The sequence below is a fragment of the Thermobia domestica genome, chromosome 5, assembly GCF_964235325.1.
Source record: "Thermobia domestica chromosome 5, izTheDome1.hap1.1, whole genome shotgun sequence".
Classification (NCBI taxonomy): Eukaryota; Metazoa; Arthropoda; class Insecta; order Zygentoma; family Lepismatidae; genus Thermobia; species Thermobia domestica.
Window position 1 is genome coordinate 67,081,727 of NC_137458.1, and position 16,474 is coordinate 67,098,200.

Consider the following 16,474-nt stretch of genomic DNA (forward strand, 5'->3'; position numbering starts at 1 on the left):
GTATTCTTTCCATCTTTCTATGACCTCATTTCTGTCGCTGACTACCTTCCCATTTTTATTTTCTACTGTCATCGTAATACATCCTTGTTTCCTCCGAAATTCCACAGATTTCACCTCCTTATACATTTCCTCATATTTTCCAACTCTTTCTAATTTTTCTGTGTACTCGCATTTTTCTTTCGTAAAACTCTTCCCTCGCTCTGTCTGTTTCTCTCCGTAACTCATTATTCAACTTTTTGTACATCTTCTTTGCAACCTACTGCTTCTTCTGCAGCCTGCTGTAAGCAAAGTTTAATGTATTCCCATTGTGCGTTACTATCTGCGCCTATTCTTTTCTGGTTTGAATATTTTTCTTCGAATTTTTCAACGAAAAGTTTTCTTATTTCCTCGTTTTTCAACTTTTCAGTATTCAACACTTTGCTACCTACTTTTCTTCTGTCTACATTTTTCAGTTGAATATCTACTTCGGCCAGCTCAAGATTATGATCAGAGAAAATATCAGCCCCGGGAAGGGTCTTCACGTTTTTTAAGCTATTCCAGTACCTGTCCTGAATCATAACATAATCTATTTGATATCTTCCACCATCTATTGGTGATTTCCATGTTTATCTTCTTCTCTTATGCTGATTAAACCAAGTGTTCCCAATTACTATGAATTCTGTCTACAGAAATTCACTAGTCCCTCTCTCCATTCACTAGTCCCTAAACCATATTTGCCTACGATACTACCTTCCTGTTTTTCTCCCACAATTGCGTTGAAATCTCCCACCCCTCTTCTCCCTATTTATAATTTCTTCTATTTTCTCATAATTTTCGTCTACTTCTTCAGTTGCATGCGAAGTCGTCGGTGCATATGTCTGTATCACCACTAGATCCTTCGTTTTCCTTTTAAGTCTTAACATCATAACTCTATCATCAATAAATTGTACTTTCACTACCTTCTCCTTTAAACGCTTTCCAAGAATTATTCTTACACCATTATGACCGATCTTTTCATTACCTGAGTAAAACATTCTATGCTCTTCACTATTACCTTCCTATTTAACTTCACAAATTCCTACTAAATCTAGGTTATTTTGTTTCATTTCTTCTTTAAGATTTTCTAATTTTACTCCCTGTAACATAGTACGTACATTCCATGTTCCTATCCTAAACCTTTTGCTCTTCCCTGTCTTTCTTTCTCTGTCCCTCTTTTCCCCATTATTACTTTTTCGTCCAATAGTCCTTCCCAAGCCATCCCTCTTCCGGAGATCCGAATGGGGGGATATTTTACCTCCGGAACTATATTTTGACTTGCGAAAGATCATTGTACATATGTTCTCTTTTTGCTGCCAGCAAACTAGGGGAAATAGAGTGGTGGTCTCCCGTTGCCTTCCACCCCGCAGTATCCCAGCCGTTAAAGTTACTCTGACCACAGCTGGGACGAAATGTACAAGTTGCCGTACCAATCACTATGATTTCCGCCAACTTGGCTACTGGAGAACTGCTACCTTCTCCCACAATACTCTTCGTCTGGCTACTCCATTTAGACCAATTCGGTAGGGTGGCCCTTCTGGTAGTGAAATACCACAGACATAGCTCTAAATTTCACTGTAGCACGCAATCCTCCCCACCCGACACATAAGCGTCTTCGTAAAGGTGGTGTTTATCGAGGAGGAGTATAAATATAGCCTAACGTAATTTGATTTTTGACCATCATTTCTCGACAAAACTTTGTATTTTCGTGCAGTTTCTTCAAGTTCATCTGGGTGTGAAACTTTTAAGTTTCCACCAGTTTATTTTGCGGTTATGTAATGATAATCGAACGTGATATACATGCTTCACAAGCCTACTGTGACAATCACATTATTCTCTAGGATAAATATATGGTGTGTGAAGCTCCAAAATTTTAAAAAGTGCTCGTAGATTGCTAGTCTGCTTTAAATTGTACTGAATTTCAGTTTCTGAAACATTTAGGTTTGCATAAGCTATAGAGATACTTGTTTAAGGGGGGAAAGGGGAACTGTGGTGAGAAATTTAACCCAGATTCACTGATGTTTGCTAATTCGTAATTTTGACTTCCCTTTCATGTACACTCATGTCCAAAATTATTGTCGCATGTGTATAAATATGTTGTTGTAGGAATATAATTTGATAACGAATTCGCCCGCTTTTTCTTATAATGTTAGAATGTGTATAATCGGCAAAGACATATATGTGGGAAATTTTGTGTCAAAAGAGCATTCTAATTTTCGTATTTATAATTCTTTTCCTATGAAATTTACCACAAATATACATTTCCCGATTATACACATAGTATCGGTATTAAAAGTACCCTGCAAAATCATTATCAAATTATATTCTTACAAGAAGACAGTTATAGATATGCGACAATTATTTTGGACATGAGTGTACATCTGCCCGTTATATTAACAGTTTAGCACCTTTTAGATTTTTATTCCATGCCTTCTGAGATATTTCTCGTAGCCTGATATTGACCAGGTCGTGAAATTATTGAATGAACTGGTTTCTAAATTTAGAATACTGTAACATCTCAATACACGGAAGAAAGAAAGAAGAACAAAGAAACAAACACATGAGTTCCTCCTACATGACTTATAGGTTAGCTCCGTTGGCTTAGTGACGGAGACCTTGATTTAATTCCGGTTGTAGTTGGTACCTTCACATAGGACGCTCATTATAAGTACGAAGATTCCTTCGTTCGATCTCAGGCCACTCAAATTTATGGTGAACTACATAGCTCGTAGATTTTCTTAAGCTCTCCTGTTTCCCCTTATTTATTTGATTTTATCAACTTTTCATTGGTTACATGTATTTATCAACTGTTTCGGTAGCCTAAAGGATGTAATCGTGGAACATTGCTACCTAGAAGCTTTACACTATTTCAGCAATGGATCCAGGCTACTGAAAAAGATAGGATAAACTTCGAGCAAGCAACCAAAGAAAATAAAATACTAATTAAAACTAAAATTTTATATCGTCATAGCGTTAAAATATATCTTGTATATGTTATCTTCGTTATTGCAAATAAATTTGTAAATTGAATATTAAATTTATTTACTGCTTATTTACAGCTAGTGGAAGCGGAGAAGAGTCAGAGCACGAGGACGCTCAGTCGAAGAAATCTGCAGCTAGTGGAAGTGAACGTTCCCGCTCACCATCGAGATCCCGATCCCGATCTCGCTCTCGCTCTCGAAGTGGATCTCCTCGTTCGTCCAGAAGTGGTTCACGGTCCTCCAAATCACGGTCACCGACACCAGTAAGATCTCGTTCAAGATCGAAGTCCAAATCGAAATCTCGTTCGAGATCCGGCAGCCCGAATGCAAGCAGTAGTGCAAGTGGCAGTGGCAGCGGAAGTGGAAGCGGCAGTGAGGAAAGTAGTGCCAGCGGCAGTGAAAGTGATAGTGACGGAGGCGAAAAATAAAGACTTCCAGCTGATAAATCATTGTTTTTTTTTTTAATCATCATTATATCTTACTTGAAGTACCTACAAATAGAATTGAGTAATAATAATAAAAAAATGCTATAATATGATTGGTGTTGACTTACATTTTTATTATTATACAACCAACAATAATAACCACCATCATCTTGCAGGAGTGCATACAAGGACTTGGTGCGACAAAGGCTCATTACAGTGATTAATACCCTTGCACTATGTTAGACTTCCATTATTCTTAAATACTTCTTAACCAATAAGAACTGAAGTGTTTGTCCTTTGTCCGGTGATAGATGAGATTGATTGAAAATACAGTCCTTTGACTCAGGAACTGGTTGACGCGAGTTTGGATTCGTAAGTTCGTGATCTTTCTCAATCGTCTTAACCCAAGTCGCTGCAAAGTTTCCTGAAGTCGAGGTCAAGCTCTATTGCCACACCTGCGAACCCACATAGACAGGGTTCAGCCATACTACCATATCATTCCTTCGTTTTTATCAGACATGAAGCATGAAATTGGAATTCGTGTTATTTACCTGTTATTACATTTCTGTAAAAAGCCCTTATGCCAGCCCAATACATTTCTGCGTTTGTACGGTCAAAATTTCTACAAAATCGCCTCCTCCGTACCTCATCTGGCTTATGGAAAACCTACAGGGAAGAATTCCTATGTTTGTACTCTAGCGTAGTTTGTTTCAGTGAAAATATTAAGCGATAGATAGTAATGCAGTTAATCAAGTAAAACACAACCAGAACCATACTTCGAAAATTGGTCGGATATAACGCGATTAGCCGTCCGTAGAAGAAGGTTTCGTCCCATCTCGTTCCCTCTGCTTCTTTGTGCAACTTGTTCGCACTGTTCTAAGATCTGTTCTACCATTGAACTTTGCTAATTTAGCAACTGCAAACTTTTGAGTTCTACTATTATTCTTGGAGAACTTAGCAGATAGATGTTATGGGACTGCATGGTGACAGTTGCTTGTTGAAGCGTGAAGTGTGGTGCTAATCAAGACAGCAATTTCTTATTTTCGTGTGATCGAAGTATAAGACATATGAAAAGTTGTTTGGGTTTGATAAAAATGTTTCAGTTAGTTTATTTCCCAAACATCTTACCAAAATAGCAGTTTGGAGATATAAATGTAACTGAAAAATGAAACAGACTAAAATTACAGATTACAGTATTCGACTTTTAATTTGCAGTGGAACAGTAATAGTAAATATGTAACTGCGCCATAAACCTTAACTGTAGAGTCAATCAATTCTAAATGATCAAGCATGTGCCACTCGACCATCTCCAAAAAATCTTTAATTTTTTTATGAATGTTTATCCTATATCAGGGTACTTCAAAACCACATTTAATTATTTTTTACAACATCCCATGGCGACACAGGGGCTGGCGCCATTTTGCGTTTTTTCGACTTTAGGCGTTTACATTGTTTTGAATATCTCAGCATGTATTTTGTCCTGCCAAATTGAAAATTGCTGGACGTCTCCAACTCGTGCAGAGCTAACACTTCGATCTCTTTTAACATTTTTCCTAAAACCAGTTGAAGGGGATGAAATCAGGGTCTACAGTAGCAACAGTTTTGGACATTTAAGACATGTTTGGGAAGAGGAAACAATTTACGTAGAGATCTAAATTTGTGTGTGCGTGTAGTCCGGGGTCACAATTTAATGCACAAAAATTTACAGACCTGTAGCTGCTCGCAAAGGCCTGAAAAAATAATCGTAAAGTTGGGGAATTTAGCATATTTCACTGTCCAATATCTCCAATGGGCCTGGATTGAAAAATCGGAAATTTTGGAAATAGTTAGTCCTTTAATATACCATAACACACAACAAAGCACGTTTTGTGTTTTTGAGCAGAAAGGAGTCAAAGTATTAAGTAATGATGTCACACTCTAGAAGGTGTTTTGTTCATAAAATATTTTTTGGACATTGGAAATACCCCCTTCTTCTTAAAAACACAAAATCACTTTGTGACTAACTATTCCCAAAATTTCAGATTTTTTTTTTTTTTTTTTTTTTTTAATCCAGTTCCATTGGAGATATTGGACAGTGAAATATGCTAAATTGGCATAATTCCCCAAATTTACGATTTTTTTCAGGCCTTTGGGAGCAGCTACAGGTCTAAATTTTTATGTATTAACTTATGACTCCGCACTACATGCACATAAATTCAGACCTCTACGTCAGTTTTTCCTCTTCCCAAACATGAGAATGTGGGAGGAAACGGGAGTACCCCGAGAAAACTTCCGACACGATGTTGTTCACTGCAAACTTACTTGCTATTAAATTTAAGCACAATTCTCACAACACTTATTTTGATACAATACCTTGGTGGTATCTAATTCCAACATGTGAAGTGAATAAATGGGCTTAATTTACATTACACGCTCCAGTTAGTATTCTTATACAGACACGGAAAGTAGGACTGTTTAGAAGCGTTTAACAACAGGAGGCTTTGTTGTATTTTTACGGATAGGCTTAAGACATGTACGATGCCATTGTGCAAAAAGCACCCACCAACCTGTACAAGGTACGTACTACAATCTAGTATTGCATTTAATCCGCGTCAGGGCAGGATGCCGCAGGATAGCCCACGCGAAACTGAGTACGTAAATAGCAGACGCGTTAGCGAAGGTGCATATGTGCAAACATTCCTTTGTTTCAACATTTGCGAATACTACTTATAATATGGGTGTCTGCGTAAAATACCAACTGGAGCTTTAAAAGTTAACCCAATAAATTGGAAAGTCGTTATGGAACTTTGTTACAGAAGGGATTGGTTGGTTGTGACCTTTTGAGAAGCGAGGCTATATGAGACCTACATCATGACTTGGAACCCGAACTACTTGAGATAGAATCACGATATTGCAGAAGGGCTTGGTATAGTTGGTTGTATAAAATGCAGATATTAGAGTTTGAACGACCACGTAGTCAGGTTTTCTTCCCGACAACTTAGTCCGGAGAAGGCGAAATCAAAATATGAGCGAGATGCACTGAAACAATATTTGGGAAAAAAAAAAAAAAAAAAAAAAAAAAAAAAAAAAAAAAAAAATGAAATAATATCTTTAAGTTTTACGCCGCACGCTTTTGCCGGTTAGGCTAAAGGAGACGGTGATGATGAGAAATGAATGAAATGGTGGAATGAAGAAAGTGGGAGGAAACGGGAGAACCCCGAGAAAACCCACGAGCACGGTGTTTGTCCAGCACAAAGTCCACACGGCGCGAGCTGGGATCGAACCAGGGATCCCAAGCACCGGAGGTGAACGCTCTACCACAACCATTCCAATGAAGTCTATGAGTGCGTTCCGCAGGTCTTCCTCATTGGCGAAGGATCTCCAACGGACGTGGGTCGAGAACGAAACAGGTGGTAATCTGTTGGCGCAAAGGTCCTGTGAATATGGTGAGTGGCAGTCTTCCATTCAAGTTGCTCAAGGGTTTCCTGGTTCCTCTTTGTTACATGTGGCTTGGCATTGTCGTACAGAAGCCGCTTAATTTCACCAATGCCGCCTCCTTCAGCCGCAATGCACGCTGTACCCTTTGCAACTGCTAAGAGTAAAGGTCAGTAGTGATGTATGATCAAGTAGAAGGAGCTCATAATAGCACAACTTACCGACAATACCACCATACATTGAGCGTATCCTTTCGTGGTTGCAGAGGTGTGAAGAATAGGCCCACGTGGCGACAAACAATGTCTGGTACGTTCGGAAGTCTCACAAAGGATTCACCTTTCGTCACCAGTGAACAAGCGATCAAAGATGGGGTGTGTTCAGGTGCCGAATGAACAAGAACAAACAGGCTGTCACTCGTTTCTTGTTGGCTGCCAACAATGTGTGGGGTACCCACTTGCTAAACCTGTATGACTTCCCTATCCGATGTAGGTGCAGTCTGACTGTTTCAGCGGAAACATGAAACTTTCCTGCAAGTTCATTACACAGACCACTGTCTTCCTCGATGCCTTGTCATCCAACATATGTGGTCGTCCACTGCGAGGTTCATCCGAAAGGCTCATATTTCCCGAACAGAATTTCTGGAACCAATGCCTGCCGGTGCGTTCGTTCACGGCATTCTCTCCAAATGACAAGGCGTTCACGGCAAACTTTTTCCGCTGCGGCGACTTCATGCGACAGCGGATAGGCACACTTTTGTCATACAACAAGCACATGCGATCAAGCTACTTCAATACCTCAATTTCTCTTCGATACTGGACGACCTATGACTGCTCGTGTGTGCAACGTGCCTGTATTACTAAAGGTCGATGGTGAGAGTAATTCCAATCGCCTGGCAGGCCCGTGCTTCATTTCATTTTCTTTAAGTGCAAGAACTTTTTTTTTGGTTATCGTATATATTAACTACCTGAAATACTTCGTAAATGACAATGGCTTTTACTAAAGTTATTCAAGCAAAGCGAAACTTCTTGCAAAATATGACACAACTTTGGAAACTTTTGCTTAACCCTTTTCAGTTCTAAAATAATGATGCAACATAAATCAGAAATTTCTACAGTCTTTTCAAGTTATCGCTTTGCAGTTTTCACATTGCAGAAACTGTTTTTTGTGGAATAGAAACCTTGCTACAAAGTTTAATGGTGAAATAGGACCCTGGTTATGCAAAACTCACTAATGCGTCATACACTGACTAGACGGACACGACTATTCCATACTTACGTAATGAACACCTTCCTCTGGCACCTTTACTTGTCCAGATTGTTGGGATTTGAACCTGGGTCGCCCAGGTGATAGGTAGAAGTCCTACTATACTATTGCACCTCTTTTCACAAAGCAAAACTGTTTTCTTGCAGCTAACCCTTTCGGACATAGGTGGCCAAAGTGGCACACACGGGTGTCACTTTTTTAATCCACTCTTGTGTGGACACTAATTAAGATATAGAGATTTTTTGACAAAACATGTGTAGACCATAATTTATCACATTAGTTTCTTCTATTCTGGGTGTCAAATTTCAGCCCAGTCAAAAATTCGAGATTTTTTTTTCCTGTAGCTTCCTTCGTTGTAGAGAGATCTCTCGTTAAGACTTGTCACGTAGATACCTCGGATGGATACCTAATTGTTGACATCAATTGAACCGGCCCGCGCGCAGTGTTGCCAATGAAGTAATTCAAATTTCCGTAAATTTGGGCAAAAAATCGTAATTTTTGTTTATAATTCCATACCTATACGTCCGAGCGCAAGTCAACTTACGCCAGTTGAACACTGGTCCTTACTGAACAGAAGCGGATACAGATCGTTACAATGGAGTAATTAGGGGGGCGCACGAAAAATTCGTATTTAGGTTCTAACCCTTGATTTTTATAGTTTTTCCCTACTTTTCTGTTTACCGTAATCTACTTTTTGTAATTAGCTTTGTTTCTTAAATATCGCCATGATACTTATAGGATATATTAGTGAGATACTAAGGTTTATTTTCAGATAGTTTGCAGGTTCAAGGTATTTTCCTTCCTTCTCTTCGGAAGTTTGGTTCCTGAAAAAACTTTAAAAAAAATAGTGAGAAAAAAACATGTACTGCTATTTTTTTCATTTAACATTTTCCATTTTCTTTTTCCACCAAAATTCAAGAAGTTCTTTGTTTTTTTTCCATTTCTTTCTCACTTAGTTCCTTTCCATTTACAGTAAAGCCTAGCCTCCAAGCTAATTTAACCAAATTCTCTTCCTTTTTCATGTCATCGTTCCATTTCCATGTTCCCCTTATTTTTAGGGTATCTTCACAGTTTAATAATAAGTGTTCTAGTGTTTCATCTTCTTTAAAACATAGTTGACATTTTTCGTTCACTTCTTCAATTTTTTTCCATCTTACCCCTGTTTCAAGGCTCCCTGACCTGGCTTTGAAAAGTAAAATGCTCTGTAAATCATTGTCCATATAATTTATTTTCTCATGACGCTTTTTATATGTGTATATTCCTTTTAAACTGCTCTTCTTGACTACTTCTTCATACCACTTTTCCTGCGCTTTCTCTTTGTTTTTTCTCTTCATACCACTTTTCCATCCCATCTCTCCTGTTATTGTTACGTTTGCACTTAATTTATTTGCTCCTAGGGCAAACCTTCCTATTTGATTTTGTGCTTATTGTAAAATATTCCTGGTTTTATCCGTTAAAGTAATTACTTCATTTGCATATGTTAGCGCCGGTACTGCTACTTGTTTCCATAGTATTCTTGACACCTCATATCTGTTGTATGACCACATTGCTTTATTTTTTATAATTGCTGTATATTTTTCAGTTTTTTCTCGTGTTCAAGTAATTATTGTTCTCATTCTTCAAGTGTATTTCCTAAAAATTCTATATTTTTTTTCAGTCCTGTTTATTACTATGTTTCCTGCTTGTATATTTTGATGCTCTATGTCTCCACTAAAAACCATGAACTTGCTTTTTGGATCAAAAGATCCAATATATTTCAGACAGAAATTTTCTTGTAGGCCTTATATCTGGAGAAATACGTATAGTAGACCAAACCAAACCTACCACTTAACTCAGTATTATGTGCTTATTCCGCAAAAAATATGAAATCTCGATTTAGGGTCCATTCAGAATTTTTGTGGTCCCTCATCCAAAAAATCCAATATATTTCATTCAATCAAATATTTTCTTGTACACCTCATATCTCGAGAACTACATATAGTGCAGCCAAACCAAAACTACCACTTAACTCATTATGATGTCCTTATTCCGTAAAAAATACGAAATCTCGATTTAGGGAGCATTTAAAACTTTTATGGCCCCTGATCCAAAAAATCCAATATATTTCATTTAACCAAACGTTTTCTTGTACGTCTTGTATCTGGAGAACTGCATATAGTGTATCCAAACCAAAACTACCACTTAACTCAGTATGATGTGCTTATTCCGAGAAAAATACGAAAACTCGATTTAGGGGCCATCCGAAATTTTTGTGGTCCCTCATTTCCAATATTTTTCATTCAATTACAAAGCATCTTGTACGCCTTATATCTCGATAACTACATATACTGTAGCCAAAGCAAAACTACCACTTAACTCAGTATGGTGTGCTTATTCCGTAAAAAATATGAAATCTCGATTTAGGAACCATTCAAAATTTTTGTGGTCCCTGATCCAAAAAATCCAATATATTTCATTCAATTACAAATTTTCTTGTGCGCCTTATATCTCGATAACTACATGTACTGTAGCCAAAGCAAAACTATCACTTAACTCAGTATTGTGTGCTTATTCCGTAAAAAAAAAAAAAAAAATATGAAATTTCGATTTAGGGTCCATTCAAAAATTTTGTGGTCCCTGATCCAAAAAATCCAATATATTTCTTTCAATCAAGTATTTTCTTGTACGCCCTATATCTCGAGAACTATATATAATGCAGCCAAACCAAAACTACCACTTAACTCAAGTGTGATGTGCTTATTCCGTAAAATATACGGAAACTCGATTTATCTAGAGGCCGTTCAAAAATTTTGTGGCTCCTGACCCAGCATCTAATTATTGGCCAAGATCGCAATCTTTTGATCCATTTTTTTTTTGATCATTCCTAAAATTCTTGTTTCTTCATTTATTTTTAAACCAATTTCTTCTCCTTTCCTAACTACTGTTTCTAACATTTCCTTAATGTCTTCAATATTATTACACATCAATGTCACATCGTCTGCATATAGAGTGCCAGGGATTTTTCTTACTTTTTCTTTTCCTTGCAATCTTAATTCTATCCCTCTGTTTATTTTGATCAATGCTTCTTCCACTTCGTGTATGTATATCAGAAATAGAAATGGTGATATAGGACATCCTTGTTTCAAACCTTTGTTACTGTTTATCCATTTTGATTTTGTGTTTCCCATATCATATCTGTATTTGTTATCCTTATATATGTAGTTCCTTAAGGAGCATAATACATTTCTTTGATATTCCTATGTTTTCCATTACTTCCCATAGTATCTTTCTCTTGACTGTATCATATGCCTTTTCAATATCAATAAATGCTACTATGAAATATTTTCTTTCTCTGCATATTTCTATCAGTTTGCGCCTGTCTGGTGGCAGTATTTCCAGCCAAAAAAAAAAAAAAAATAATAATAATAATAATTCCCGATTTTAGATATAAAAGAAATCGGAAAATTTCCCTTTTTCCCCCTCAATTATTCCTGCTTGCTGGCTACATTGGAACAAACGTACCACTACCCGAAAGCCTTCTCTTTGGCCTACAGAACGCACCATAAAAAGTTTCAATAGGATAATTAGGGAAGCTGTAGCCCCAGCATATCTGTTGACTTTTGCTTCTGAAGCGTAAAAAGTGTCAAAATTTCATGTGTCTGATGACAAAGATTTTTTTCTTTCTCTCTTTGTATGGCAGCCAGCGACTTCAGGTTTTCACTATACTTTGTCAACACACCAAAGATTTTTTTAGGTGACTTGAACCCATGTGGCAACAGTGTTGCCAGCTACAAAAATCTTGAAATTCGGTTAGGGATTTTTTTGTAAATTTTCACCCTCTAATTTCTCTCCCGTTGGCAACACTGCAATTTAACTTGCACCAAAAAATAGTCACATCCCTCTTCTAGAAAGCAAAGCCCTAACCATATCAATCGGGTAAATAATTTTTGAGTAGTAAGACTAACTGGAAATGTATGAAAACGCCAAAAATGACCTGGGTCCGAAAGGGTTAAAGAATTACTACTGTTTGTTGGAATGACATCGGGTGAACTCTTAAGGCGATGTAAACATCAATTTTAAATGAAATATTAATAAGTTCACGTTGTTGAAACGGTCGCTTATTCTCGATGACCATTCCAGAGGCCGAGATAACTCATATCGTGATTTTTTTTTTTTTTTTTCATTCTAAAGACCAAATAGCATTTAATATTGATGAACAATCCATGAGCACAACCTTACATTATTAAACTTATCATTTAAAGAAAAAATTAAAACATTACCTTGCACGTTACACTGTTTCAGTTCTTATTAATTTTAATGTGTTAGACATATTCTACTTTATAGCAGGGTGGATTGATTTAAATCAGTCTGATTTAAATCAAGATTTAAATCACTTGATTTTTTAAATAAAAATCGCTGATTTAAATCGAAATAATTTAAAGTGAAAATAAGTAAAGTCCCGTTTCTGTTCTGTTATTTCGATTATGGAAGATGATAATCATAATACAATGAGACTCAGATGTACAGTATGTACAGCACAGTATGAAAACAAGTGTCATGCAGAGGATGATTAGGGAAAATCCCGTTTTGAACAGGTAACAGGATAATCCTATTTTCTTCTCTTCGTAACACAGGGTTTATATTGTAAATCGTTAACTATTCCAACGGGGAAATCACCATTGACATTTAAGACGAAGATTCTTTTGTGTGCGTGTCTATATATTTGTTCCCAAATAATAGGACGTATTAGTTACAATTTCCTTTAAAATATGTCCCTGCCAAATATCAGTAACTTTTGTGGAAAAAAAGTGTCACTTTGATAAGCGTTGCTGTACTTTTTCCTTAACGCTTAACCTTTTAAATTATATCACCTATTTTTAGGTGATAGGATAAAATCTTCATTATTCCATTTAAAAAAGTACCAATAAAGCTTTTTACTTCGTTTTTTCAGGACTGAAGGCATCGTAGAGCACGTTACATATGCTTTCACGCCTCTCTGCGTTGAGACATAGGGTGTGATGGCGTCATAAATTTAAAAAAAAAAAAAAAATGTTGTGCCTATTTTTATTATTTTTTGGCGGGCCTACATTTTCCATTCAGAAGACTGAAATTCTGCACACTCGTCCAGTGCACTCTTAGTATTTTTCAGATGATTTCAGATCTCTGCGTGAAAACATGGGGTCCAGAGGGGCAAAAATTAAAAAAAAATGGATATTTTTAACAAAAAATAGCTTTCTTCGCGATTTTCCCGCCTAAGATGGAGACATATGAATGGTACCATCTGAAAGGCTGTTCTATTCTGAAGAGAATGATGTACGAACCATGATCTTAGGATAAATAGGGATGTCTCAGGAAACTGTTACCTGAGATCCTGTTTTATACGGGAATCTGGGGTATTTAGTATTTTTCGCGGGCTTACTGTTGCATCTAGAAGTTTAAAATTTCGGACACTCATTCCCTGCACCCCTTAGTATTTTTCAGATTTGTTTCAGATCTTTATCTTTAAACAGAGGCGGTACAGAGGGGTAAAAAGTAAAAAAGGGGATATTTTCTTAACAGAAAATCCCTTTTTTCGTGATTTTCCAGCCTCAGATAGCCTACACCAGTGTTTCTCAAGGTGTGGGTCGCGGGCCGTGTTTTTGTGGGTCGCGATGCAGAAACATATGTTATAAAGTAAGTACCATTCAGGAAATGAAAATTCGAAGCGTTTGTTAGAGGTGAAAAGTAAGTGATTGCTCAGAGCCCTACCTTGTATACATGGGAAAGAAAGTATTTGACAGTTGACAAATTTTCTTTTGTCAATAAATCGGGAACAAATGTATTAATTTGGATCTTTTTGTTACTATCCTTAGATTAGTTATAACTCAATAACTTGCCAAAAGCGGTACTCTAATAGGCTATTTTTTGTTTAGTTATTAGGAAAAGAAATTTTGTCAACGGAAAAATACTTTCTTTCCGGAAAAATACTTTCTTTCTTGATTGTACAATCAGTAGAGATGCTGAATTAGGATGGAAAGAGAATGGGTGAGTCAAAATCTGTCACGGGGTAGGGCATTGTGTTGGGAATATTGTTAGCTATGAGTTACATTTCTATGGAAAAATTAGAAATGTGACTTTTAAAATTTAATTGGTTTGGAATGCATCACGATGTGTATTTGAACAAAAGTAGCTGGGCCACAAAATGGTTTTAATATTTAATATAGGTCGCGGTCACAAGTTTGAGAACCACTGACCTACACGATGGTGACATTTGAATGGTACCGTTTGAAACTCTGTTTTATTCTGAAGAGAATAATGTACAAATCATAATTCTAGGATAAATAGGGATGTCTAAGGAAACTTCTATATTACATCCGGGTCATCTGAGGTATTGTGGGGATGTTCTTAGCTCATTGTTAAATATTTTTTCCGCCCTTACTATTCAAGATAGAAGCTTGAAATTTTGTACACACACATTTAGTACACTCTTAGTATTTCCCAGTTGATTTTGAGATCTGTGCGCTAACACAGGGGAGTCCAGAGAGGATCCAAATTTGAAAAAAAAAAAAAAAAAAAAAAAAATCAGAAAAAGTCCCGACTTCTCTCAAAATTTTCCGCTTCAGGGACATGATAGGGAAAATGTGAATGTTACCGTTTTAAAAGCTGTTCTATTCTGAAGAGAATGAGGTATGAACCATGATCCTAGGGTAAATAGGGATGATGCTTGACTGAAAGTCTATAATTTACCAAAAAAAAAGCCATAATTTAAAATTCAGAAACATTGTTTGGGATTGATATAGGTTAACGATTGGGAATTAATTCAAAATTCAATCCCAATACTTTCACTTAAATTGCATAATTGGCATTTAACACTAATTCGTAATGCTTTTTCTTAAGTTCGCAACTTGTATTATACGAGAAGAAAAATTTGATTTAAATCAAAAAAATCGATTTAAATAAAAAAAAAAAATCATCGAAAATGATCTTTTTTAAAAAAAATAATGATTTTTTTCCACCCTGCTTTATAGGAAAAAATGTTTAAAAGTAAGAAAATGGAACGGAGCTCGAGTCGAAGTAAAAACCTTTGGATTATGGCTTGTAACACTACCGGTATACCACACGAACTCCTCTGAATTAACCTTTTCTTTTTTAATATGCAGTAGGACGTCGATAATCCGAACGCGGTCTCTAGAAACTAGTGACAGTACACTAATTCAAGTTTCTTTCTTTGAAGTCAGTTTTTACAAAAGCTCATTCATATGTAATTTTTGTCATACATATTTTTATTTTCCGTTAAGCCTATACAGTGCAATTTAGTGTAAGAGCAGGTTCTTCAGAAACATTAAATGTAAGTAGCCTTACGTACGGTATTGTAATTACTGTATGTACTGTATAACCACTGTATCGATAAAAGAACATACCGTACAGTATATTTAAGCCTGAGTGGCATTTTCGAATAACCGAACTACCTGTGGTCCCAATTAGTTCGGATTTTTGACTTCCTACTGTATTTACGTTTTCCAGCCATAGCGCGTCGCTTCAAGCTTTAAAAAGTTCCTTCTGTGTTTCTACATTTTCCTACGAAATCTTAATTACAGAAGCATATTCATGGCAGAAAATATAGACACTAAGTTTAAACAAAACAAAACAAAACAAAACAAAAAAAAAAAAAAAAAAAAAAGCTAAAGCCAAAGCCATTTACAATGTATTACGCAATTTGTACGAGACAATATTTCCATCACTAACTTTTCTGAACAAGTAATCTGAGGTTAGTATGAAATATTTTTTCAATGTGAAATGAATTGTATACATAGTAGATAATGCATTATATTATTCCTTAGATATGTGGCTCTCATTGGTCAACACGACCCAAACAACAGAAATTAATCTTGAAATGGAGATGATTTTTTCGTGCATTAACTGAATAGCAAAAGCCTGTTTCAGTGATCTGTCGTCGTCTAGTTGGAATGTTACGTATAAATTGAGTTACATCTGTCCAGACGTTTGCGAAACCAGCAAAAGTATTGGACCCGACCTAATGTAGTTATAGGAGTCAGGGTGCAATTATTTCTGTTACTGACTATACAGTACACGAAAATGTGAGAACATTGAGAAAACATAGACACACGTAGCTCGACCAAAAATCTGAGTTTGAACCAGAAACACTTCTAATAAAAGGTGAGGATTTATCATGGTAGTGTAGGATTGATATGTGATTTCTGTACTTCAGTGTTGCTGGGAGGGCGAAATATACTCATCTCAATTAAAAGGAAGCTTTGTTGCTTCACGAAAATTTTGCTTCTTGTGTCTATGCGAGATTACTTTTCCTTCACGTTGATTAAATATTAGTAGTCAATCCAATGACACTGATCCATACTGACCTTCAAAATAGTCACCATTGGCAGCGATGCACTTTTG

General features: G+C 36.5%; 1 protein-coding gene across 2 annotated transcripts in view; it reads left to right on the forward strand.

Moving 5' to 3' along the window:
- atms (RNA polymerase II-associated factor 1-like protein antimeros) overlaps window positions 1-3,550 on the forward strand; it is a 34,886-nt gene extending 31,336 nt beyond the window's left edge. The window contains exon 9 of one of the 2 annotated variants that reach the window (XM_081758720.1): window positions 3,075-3,550. In XM_081758720.1, the coding sequence (XP_081614846.1) occupies window positions 3,075-3,424 (350 nt within the window). In that variant the 3' untranslated portion in view covers window positions 3,425-3,550. The remainder of the gene's footprint in view (window positions 1-3,074) is intronic. The other variant, XM_081758719.1, reaches the window with a different exon arrangement.
- The last annotated feature ends 12,924 nt before the right edge of the window (window positions 3,551-16,474 follow it).